This window comes from Rhincodon typus, chromosome 32 (genome assembly GCF_021869965.1).
Source record: "Rhincodon typus isolate 14 chromosome 32, sRhiTyp1.1, whole genome shotgun sequence".
Classification (NCBI taxonomy): domain Eukaryota; kingdom Metazoa; phylum Chordata; class Chondrichthyes; order Orectolobiformes; family Rhincodontidae; genus Rhincodon; species Rhincodon typus.
The window spans coordinates 16,702,752-16,713,419 of NC_063363.1; the positions used below are offsets into that span (position 1 = coordinate 16,702,752).

Here is a 10,668-nt window from a genome sequence, read left to right on the forward strand (position 1 = left end):
GAGAGTGGGGGAGCGAAAGAGAGTGGGGGAGCGAAAGAGAGTGGGGGCGCGAGAGAGAGAGAGAGGACACAAGAGACAGCAGGAGGCTTTGATGTTTGGGGAAGGAAGTGGCAAGCTTCGGGGATAGTGGGTAATGAGAGGGAGGTTATAGTGGTGAGGAAAGTGATTAGGTTGTAGGGGCTGGTGGGGAAAGATGCCACAGGGCTGTGGGGATTGGAGCAGGGGGTGGTGGTAGTGGTGGTGAGTGTGGGGTTAAGGTGGTCAGCGAAGAGAGAGAGATAAGCTACAGGGAATAAGAGGGGAAAAGCTGCAGGAGTGGAGGCAATCAGTCATTTTGCTATTGAATGAGTATGCAAATACAAAAAATACAAAATAGGAGCTGCCTGAGACCATTCAGCCCCCTGAGCCTGCTCCACCATTCAATAAGATCATGGCTGTCCTTGTGTGTCAAATTCCACATTTCCATCTACCTCCAATAACTTTTGATTCCCTTGCCTATAAAGAATCTACCTACCTCTGCCTTAAAAGTACTTAAGGCTTATATAAGGTTTAGGAAACAAGGATCAGAAAAGGCTCTAGAGGGAAAGAAGTTAGCCAGGAAGGAGCTGAAGAAAGGGCTTAGGAGACCTATAAGGGAGCATGACAAAATCCTGGCAGATAGGATCAAGGAAAACCCTACGGTTTTTTACACGTACGTGAGGAATAAGAGAATGACCAGAGCAAGGGTAGGGCCGATCAAGGATAGTAAAGGGAATTTGTGTACGGAGCCTAAAGAGATAGGAGAGGTCCTTAATGAATACTTTTCTTCGGTATTCACAACTGAGAGGACCTAGTTGTAGGGGAGGACAGCGTGAAACAGGCTGGTAGACTATAGGAGGTGGATGTTAGTAATGAAGATGTACTAGGAATTTTGAAGAACTTGAAGATAGATAAGTCCCCCGGGCCTGATGGGATTTATCCAAGGATTCTATGGGAAGTGAAGGAAGAGATTGCAGGGCCTTTGTCGATGATCTTTTCGTCCTCGCTGTCCATGGGTATAGTGCCAGAAGATTGGAGAGAGGCAAACGTCATTCCCTTGTTCAAAAAAGGGAATAGGGATAACCCCGGAAATTACAGGTCAGTTAGTCTTACTTCAGTGGTGGGCAAGTTATTGGAAAGGGCTCTGAGAGATAGGATTTATGATCACTTGGATAAGCACAATTTGATTTGTGATTGTCAGCATAGATTTGTGAGGGGTAGATCATGCCTCACAAACCTTATTGAATTCTTTGAAGAGGTGACCAAACATGTGGATGAAGGTACAGCAGTGGATGTGGTATACATGGATTTAAGTAAGGTGTTTGATAAGGCTCATGCAGAAAGTAAGAAGGCATGGTATAGGGGGAAATGTGGCAGATTGGATTCAGAATTGGCTGACCCTTAGAAGACAAAGGGTGGTAGTGGACGGAAAATATTCAACATGGTGCTCAGTTACAAGTGGTGTACCACAAGGATCTGTTCTGGGTCCTCTTCTATTTGTGATTTTTGTAAATGATTTGGATGTAGGAGTGGAAGGGTGGATTAGTAAGTTTGCGGACGATACGAAGGTGGGTGGAGTTGTGGATAGTGTGGGGGCTGTTCTAGGTTACAAAGGGACATTGATAGGATGCAGAGCTGGGCTGAGAAGTGGCAGGTGGAGTTTAACCCTGAAAAGTGTGAGGTGATTCATTTGGGAAGGACAAATTTGAAAGCAAAGTGCAGGGTTAATGGAAAGATTCTTGGCAGTGTAGAGGAGCAGAGGGATCTTGGGGTTCATGTCCACAGTTCCCTGAAAGCTGCCACCCAGGTGGATAGAGTTGTTAAGAAGGCATATGGTGTGTTAGCTTTCATTAATAGAGCGATTGAGGTCAAGAGCTGTGAAGTTATGCTCTAGCTATTCAAAGCCCTGGTTCGGCCACATCTGGAGTATTGTGTCCAGTTCTGGTCGCCTCATTACAGGAAAGATATGGAAGCACTGGAAAAGGTGCAGAGGAGCTTTACCAGGATGTTGCCTGGAATGGAGGGAAGGTCTTATGAGGAAAGGTTGAGAAAGCTAGGGCTTTTCTCTTTAGAATGACGAAGGATGGTGTACAAAATGATCAGACGTATAGATAGAGTGGACAGCCAGAGGCTTTTTCCTTAAATGGAGGTAGCTATTATGAGGGGGCATAGTTTTAAAGTGAGTGGAGGTAGATATAGGGGAGACGTCAGAGATAGGTTCTTTACTCAGTGAATGGTAGGGGCGTGGAATGCATTGCTGGAGAGGGTAGTGGAGTCGGCGTTATTAGGGGCATTTAAGTGGCTATTAGATCGGCATATGGATGATAGTATAAGGTAGGGGTGGAGGTTAGATAGACCTTAGGTTTAGGGTAAAAGTTCAGCACAACATCGTGGGCCGGAGGGCCTGTACTGTGCTGTACTGTTCTATGTTCCATGACCCTGTATTTTGGGGCAGATTTGCATAAGGTTTTGAGAGAAAACATTTTTTCTCATCTCTGTCCCAAAGGGCGATTTCCTAATTTTAAAAACAAAGTCCCGTAACAATGAAATAATGCACAGGAAGAAACATCCTTTCCCCTGTCCAGATCATTCAGGATCTTCAATGAAGTCATTTGTCAATCTTCTAAACTCCAATGGGAAAAAGGCAGCCTGTCCAACTAGACAACACACTAATTTCAGGCATCAACCTGGTAAACCTCTCCTGAACTGTTTCCATTTATATCCTTCCTTAAATGTGAAGACTAAAACTGCGCCCAGCAGTCAAGATGTGGTGTCAACAATGTTCTTTGTAACTGGAGCATAACATTCCTGCATTTATTCCTCTCACAATAAAGGACAGCATCCTATCATCTTCCTTGATAATATGCTGTACTTGAACCTTTTGTAACTCGCACTCCCAAATCCATCTGCACCTTGGAATCTTGCTGTTACTCCCCGTTAAAATAATATTCTGCTTTTTCATTCTTCTTGCCAAAGTGAACTACTTTCCATTTTCTCGCACTGTACTCTGCCAGGTTTTTGCTCACTCACTCAACCTATGTCTGTCTGCAAACTCCTCCTATGTCTTTTTCACAATATATTCTGCAACCCATCTTGGCGTAATCTGCAAAATTAACCACTGTGCTTCTTCTGCGCTCATCTAAGTCATTGATGTAAATTGTAAAATGCTCAAGTCCAGCAGAGACACCTGTGGAACTGCACTCGCCACATCTGACCAATCAGAAAAAGATCCATTTAAGCATAATGTTTTCTATCAGCTAGCTGATCTTCTTTCCTGCTAGTATATTACTCCCTATACCATAAGCTTTCATTTTCTTCAATAACCCTTGATGTGGCAAATGCCTTGTGGAAATCCAAGAACAATTTGCATATGGGTTCTCCTTCATCCTCAGCACATGCTGCTCTGTCAAAAGGCTCCAATAAATTGGTTCAACTTGATTTCACTTTGACCGAACCATGCTGATTTTTAACTGCCTTCAGTTTATCTAAGTGCCCAGCTATAATTTTGTTCACGATCAACCTTCCCATGGCAGATGTCAAGCTAAATGCCCTATAATTCTCTTCCCCAACTTACCTTCCCTTGCATCAGCATTCTTAGTGAACCATTCTTCAGTGTCCTTCACTTTCCATTCCACTAAGTATTTCAGAATTGGAACACCACCAGTTGATTCGGGTTCTTCGACCTTAACCTGCACAGTACTGGAATAGGGTATGGTATCCAGGATGGTGGGAGCAGATGGGGTCTCTGGAGCAGGAAAGGGAAAGACAAAACAATTGTTTTAGTGTCCAAAGTTTGTCAAAATTAGACACACCTACACATCTTGTTCTTAACACTGGGGTAAAAAGCAATTCAAGCAAAGTGTCTTTCTTTCTATTATTTGCTGCTGAAAACAGAATACATGTTTACAGTAAAGAAGTACTGAGTCTATTTTGCATTTAACATCGTCAATCTCAATCAGCATTGAACTTTGTTGCCAGGGGACTATAAATGGAGTTTTAAGATCAAGATGCAAAATCTGGTGATAAGCTTGGAGAAGATCATAAGATATAACAGCAGAATAAGGCTATTCAGCCCATCGATCTGCTCTGCCACTCAGTCATGGCTGATGTGTTTCTCAACCATATTCTCCTGCCTTCTCCCTATAAGTCTTACTAATCAAGAACCTATTTCTGTCTTGAAGACATTCAATGACATGGCCTCCACAGCTTTCTGCAATATTTTCCACAGATTCACCATTCCCTGGCTAAAGAAATTCCTCCTCATATGTTTTAAAAGGCCACCCATTCACAAGGACACTCAGCCCTTGGGTACTAGTATCTCCTATTAATTGAAACATCTTCTCCATATCCACTCTATCCAGGCCCCTCAGTATTCTGAGAGCTTCAATCAGACTCTCCCCCTCAATCCTTCTAAACTCCACTGAGTACAGATCTAGAGTCCTCACTCAATCCTCATAAGACAAGTCCATAATTCCTGAGATAATTCTCGTAAACCTCCTCTGGACCCCCTCCAACACCAGCACATCCTTTGTTAGATACGGGGCCTAAGACTGCTCACCATATTCCAGCCTTAGCTGTATATCTCTGCTCTTGTATTCTAGCCATCTCGGATGAATGCTAACATTGCATTCAACGTCCCAACTGACAACTGAAGCTGTATGTTAATATTCAGAGAACCCTGAACTAGGACTCCCAAATCCCTTTATGTTTCAGATTTCTGAAGCTTTTACCCATTTAGAAAATAGTCTATGCCTCTATTCTTCCTACCAAAGTGCATAACCTCACATTTTTCCACATTGTATTCCATCTCCACTTTGTTGCCCTATCTCCTAACTTGTCCAAGTTCATCTGTAGTTTCCCCGTTTCCTCAACACTACCTGTCCCTCCACTTACCTTTATGACATCTGAAAACTTAGCAACAATGCCCTCAGTTCCTTCGTCCAGATCATTAATGTATAACGTTGAATAGTTGTGTTCCCAACACTGACCTCTCGGAACTTCTCTCGTCACCAGCTGCTGCCCTGAAAATACCCCTTTATCCCTGCTGTCTGCCTTCTGCCAATCAGCTAATCCTCTATCCACGCCAGTACCTTGTCCCTCACACCATGGGCTCTTACCTTATTTAGCAGCCTCCTGTGCTGCACCTAGCCAAAGGCCTGCTGGAAATGCAAACAGATCATGTCCACTGGCTCTCCTTTGTCTAAATTGCTAGTTCGCTCCTCAAAAAATTCTAAAAGGTTTGTCAGCATGACCTCCCTTGATGAAGCCATGTGACTAAGCCCTATTTTACTACGCACTTTCAAGTGCTCAGCAATCTCATCCTTAACAATGGACACTAAAATCTTAACAATGACCGAAGTCAGGCTAACCAGCCTATATCTTCCTGTCTTCTGCATTTCTCACTTATTAAACAGGGGTGTTACATTTGCCATTTCTAGCCCTCTGGGACTCTGACTCTAGAGATTTGCAATAGATCACCATCAATGCCCCTACAATTTCTTCTGCTTTCTTTCAGAATTGTGGGATGTAGTCCATCTGGTCTTGGTTATTTATCCACCTCTACACCTTTCAGCTTCCTCAGCACCTTCTCCTTAGTGATGGCCACTTACCCCAACCTCTGCCCTCGACTTTCTTGAAGTTCTAGTATGCTGTTGGTGTTTTCCACTGTGAAAACTGATACAAAGACCCTTCTGAATTCCTCTGCTATTTCATTATTCTCCAGACTTCTCCAGATTCATTTTGCAGCAGTTGAATATCCAGTCTTGCATCTCTCTTATCTCTTATATATCTAAAAAACTCCGGCAGTCCCATATTTTTCACCTTCTCCCCACTTACTGCTTTTATTTTTTTGTCCTCTGCTGGTTTATAAAGGCTTCCCAAACTGCTGGCTTTCCATTATTCTTCACCACATCGTAAGCTTTTGCTTTTGTTTTTATGCTGTCCCTGACTTTTCTTGTCAGCCATGGTTGACTCGTCCTCCCCTAATTTTTCTTCTTCCTTGGGATGAATTTCTGCTGTGCCTTCCAAATTATCCCCAGAAACTCCTGCTTTTGCTGCTTCACTATCTTCCCTACTAGGCTCCCCTTCCAATCAACTCTGGCCAGCTCGTCTCTCATGTCTTTGTCGTTACCTTCATTCAACAGTTATGGGAACAAGTTGGGAGAACGGGGTTGAGAGACATATCAGCCATGATCGAATGGCAGAGGAGACCCAATGGGCCAAATGGCCTACTTCTGCTCCAATTTATGGTCTAATCATAATACCGTTACATCTGATTCAAGCTTCTTCCTTTCGAGCTGCAGAGTGAATTCTACGCTATTATGGTCCCTGCAAAATATATATACTACCAGAATTGTGCTTAGTATTTAGAATACTGTCAAAAACCTTGAATGGAGTGAGATTTTGGCTTATGTAGCATTCCTGCCTCTGCATTATGTGGCGTAGTCTTCATATCCTGCTCTAAATGGTCGCACTGAGCAATTCTGGGTTGACTGATGTTACTTGAGCCCCATAGGTGAGGATGCCACCCTCTCCATTATAGATTCTAGGAGGCCATAAAATCCACCCATCCCATAGGTCTGATCACCCTCTGGACCAGTATAAAAATGGTTCAGAGAATGGAAGTAATATTTATGTCTGAGCCTGCCAGACTGTTAATCAGACTGTGAATATTCCAATTGTTTTACACTAAGGCAAAGATACTGTAATAACCTTGACTCCAATCCAAAGGAAATTATAACCATAAAGAAATCACTCCCTCCACAGAATAGAATATTGATATGGTTAAATATTTAGAAATGAGATAAGTCCTTTAAAAAGGCAAGGGGTCTGTTTTCTTCCACAGACAAATTTCTGTTCAAGAGATTTTACGTATTAAGTGATAAGACCACGTTCTATTTGTGCAAAAGGGAGAAAAATCTATCCCTAGACATTTGTTACTGACAATCCAGTTATTCATTTTAGCATGTGCCGCATTATTCTCATTGTCTATAGGTAAGAGCAAGGAATAAGTAAATTTCTATATAGAAATCTGAAGATAGCATACACAAATATTACTGCTTTATTGACTGCAGCACAACATGCTGAACATCAAAGTAATGGTGCATCTATTGACAGTGCTTGCAATAGTTAAGCTTCAGTGGTCTTACTGTTGACAAGCAATTTTTCTTTCTGATGTGATTTAGTATGTCTAGTTACTTTACCAGCATTTGTGTGTTGTATGATATTTCCTACAGCATAAATGGAGGCTCTCTAGCATTGCATATAGACACTTCCAACTGAAAATAAATATTTTCAATCCCTTGCCTAATGCAGATGCGTCTCATCTGCATTCAGGTTGTTTAATATTTAAACCAACCTGAATGCTACCTTATGAGCTTGGAAATCTTGCATCCTTTAATTAAACAAAGGATACACAGGAGAATGTGTTCTCCACTGTAGATGAGAAGTGTTGCTCATCTGAGTAGTCGTTTGATTGCCACATTTAATTGCCAGGAGATTGGATCTATTCCTGCATCAAATTATCATGTCCCAATTCCACGCACACTTTTTAATCAAAAAAAAAAGAAACCTTGCACTCATGTGATTTTGAGTACTGCACTGCAAAAAATGCTCTCCTCCCACTTCCCTGTGTCCTAAAAATAATTTTCCTTCCTTTTCTATTTTTACCTTCAGTTAATTATATACTTATTTAGTGTTAGCAGAAACTTGACCTGACAAGTGACAAGCAACATCCGTGCTACCTAAGTGCTGAGCAATGACAATTTCCAACGTCAAACAATGGAACCGTTCCCCCCACTGACATTCAGGAGCATTATCATTGCTGAATCCCTCACTATAACAACCTGAGTGTTAGAATTGAACTGGACAAGCAATCCAAGTACTGTGGCTACAAGAGCAGGTCAGGGTCTCGGAATTCAGCAGAGAGAAACACACATCCTGACTCCACCGATCATGACCACCATCTACAAGACATAAGTTAGGGGTGTCATGGAATACTCCCCATTTGCCCGGATGGGTGCATCGCCAATATCCAAGGAGCCTGACACCATCCAGGCCAAAGCTGCCTGCTTGATTGGCATCACATCAAATAACATTCACTCCCTCCACCACCAATATGTAGCAGCAACAGCACCAATATATACCATCTACAGGATGCACTGCAGAAATTCACTGAGGCTTCTCAGACAGCACCTTCCAAATTCACAACCACTATCCTGAAGTACATATTCAGTCGACACTTTGGAGCACTGTCACATGCAAGCTCCCCACCAACCCACACAGCATTCTGATTTCCTATGGTTGATAACTGAACACTGATTTTAGAGAGTCCATTAAAGACGGTCCAGACAGCAAGCTCACAATTCCATCTCATCATACTGGACAGTCCCAGAAGTGATCTGAATTTGAGTTAATATGGTGTACAAGCAGGAACCTGAAGAGATTACAAAATGCATCGTCTCCCTACAGTGTGTTATGAAACATGATCTGTTGTGGCAACTGTAAATGTACTTACTCACCAAGTGCATTGCATACCAAAAGTCTACAAATTCTTGCTGCACACTATTTATGCTCAACTTCAATGAGCTATTGTGGATAAAGGCAGGAAAAATACAGTCACAATGGTTGCAATTTCTCTGAACAAAGTAAAGCTGCAAAGCTAATACCCACCAGCTTGCACTAGGATAAATTCTTTAGATTCCACGCCTACACGGTTGCTTGCAGTACAGTTGTATGGGCCAAAGTCATTTTCTGAATCAGGTGTGACCTAAGGAAAGATATGCAACCACACACATCAGTCATCATAGGTTAAAAAATGAGTTTTGATCAATGACATTTTATTGCTTACTTCTGCTCTCCTGAAAGCATGTATGGGTAGCAGATGGCTGTTCAACCTTTCAAAGAATGGCAGCTCAGAATTTATTCCCCAATTTGTTACATTTTCCCGCATAGCTTGGGAAGAAAATGGATGGTTTGACCAGGTTAAGATACAGAAGGAGGTATGTCAGGCCCAGTGACCATAAAACCACACACTGGCTGCGCTCCATAATTGCTGACACTCCATAATTTACAGATCTCAACTGGTGTTTCTGGACAAAATAAGATGAAGAACAGTGGATCTGAAACAAAAACAGAAAGTGCACGTTTGGCAGCGTCTGTACAGAGTAAAACAGTGTTTATGTGTCCAGTCCAACGACCCATTGCTAGAACTGAAACAGCTGGGTAATTTTAAATGCTGTTTTTTCCTAAAATCTCTACAGATGCTGCCAGATCTGCTGAGTTTCTCCAACATTTTCTGTTTCTGGATAGAGTGATCTGTGAACACTGTAGAGGCAAATGGTGAAGCTACCCATAACTTTCTGAATTTTGCCTGTTGTTAACTGATCATGTCACGGCAAATGAGAACAATTCTGGCCTTCAAGTCATTGTGCTCATGTTGTGCTATCCATGAAAAGTTGGATGGCTGCTAAAACTGATCTGCAGACAGATTATTCGAGTATGTTTATCCTCTATTTGGCAAAGGGTTAGAGCCACCCAACCTTTCACTAAAATTAGCCAACGGGAAATGCATATTCCCAAATATTATGACCTGATTCTTTCAGAAATCAATAAAATTCCATAAAAGTACAACTACTTTTTGTTTAAAACACACAAACCTTTTGATGAATCATGTAAGAAGAACCTGGTAAATCAAATGTCATGTAAAATCTATTCCATTAATTTTGAATATGAAGTATCAATTCTGCAATGAAGACTGTCTGTCTATTTCTCTTACCTGAAGGTAGTTGGTGGATCGTGTGCTATAGATCTTTATGCTGCTGTAGTTGGAGCTTGGCAATTGCTGTCCATCTCTAAACCAGGTCACAAGAGCCACAGGATGAGCCAGAACCTCACAGGTAATATTCACAGCGTTTCCCTCCCAGGTGTAGACAGTCACCGTGCCTTGCAGCTTTGGTGCATCTGAGTGTGAGAAAAACACACACTCGTAAGTTTTCTTTCCCCCTTAAAAAAAACGCTAACTCTTTCCATTTCTTAAAACTATATTATAAATCTAATTCCCTACTCTGAATAAAGGTCCCAGAATGGAAAGGGTGAGGGAGGTTCTGGAAATTTGTTCACAGATGACACAGCAAGGTGCCCGTTCAACTTGCATTAAAATGGATGGTCTTTCTTGAGCATCCTGAAGAGATCTTATACCTGTCACGTGAAAATCAAAACAATTTTAACAACAAGGTCATGTGTGAGCCTGCCCCTGACCTTGGTTGAAGCCAGTTGGAGATCCAGCAGCATCTTTTATTCAAAAGAGTGGTAACCTAAACGACAACACAGGCATGGCTCAGCTCATCACTCGTCTTACCTTTCACCTCCTTCCAGGAGAGAATATGATTTCTTAGCATCAGCAAAATGCTGCCCTCTATGGTAGTTAGCTGGGGATTTCGTGGCTTAAAAAAATTCTAACAGAATGATTTCCTCATTAAAATGCACATTAGTTACTCACCGAGGTTAAAGTAGCTAGATCTAGTTGCTTCTGAGTGAAACAGACCTACAGGTCAGTAAAGAGGACAGCGAGTGCGGCAGAGAGAGGGGGAGGGAGGGAGCGAGCGCGGCAGAGAGAGGGGGAGGGAGGGAGCGAGCGCGGCAGAGAGAGGG

The 10,668-nt window shown here is 42.3% G+C and overlaps 1 protein-coding gene across 7 annotated transcripts in view; it reads right to left on the reverse strand.

Annotated features, from left to right (window-relative positions):
* The window catches only part of ncam1a (neural cell adhesion molecule 1a), a 489,661-nt gene that overhangs the window by 99,779 nt on the left and 379,214 nt on the right, over positions 1–10,668 (reverse strand). For all 7 annotated transcript variants that reach the window (XM_048615409.1, XM_048615408.1, XM_048615406.1 and 4 more), the window contains 3 exons: positions 9,794–9,978; positions 8,689–8,785; positions 3,593–3,763 (listed from right to left, as the gene is read on the reverse strand). In XM_048615409.1, coding sequence (XP_048471366.1) covers positions 3,593–3,763; positions 8,689–8,785; positions 9,794–9,978 — 453 coding nt within the window. The remainder of the gene's footprint in view (positions 1–3,592; positions 3,764–8,688; positions 8,786–9,793; positions 9,979–10,668) is intronic.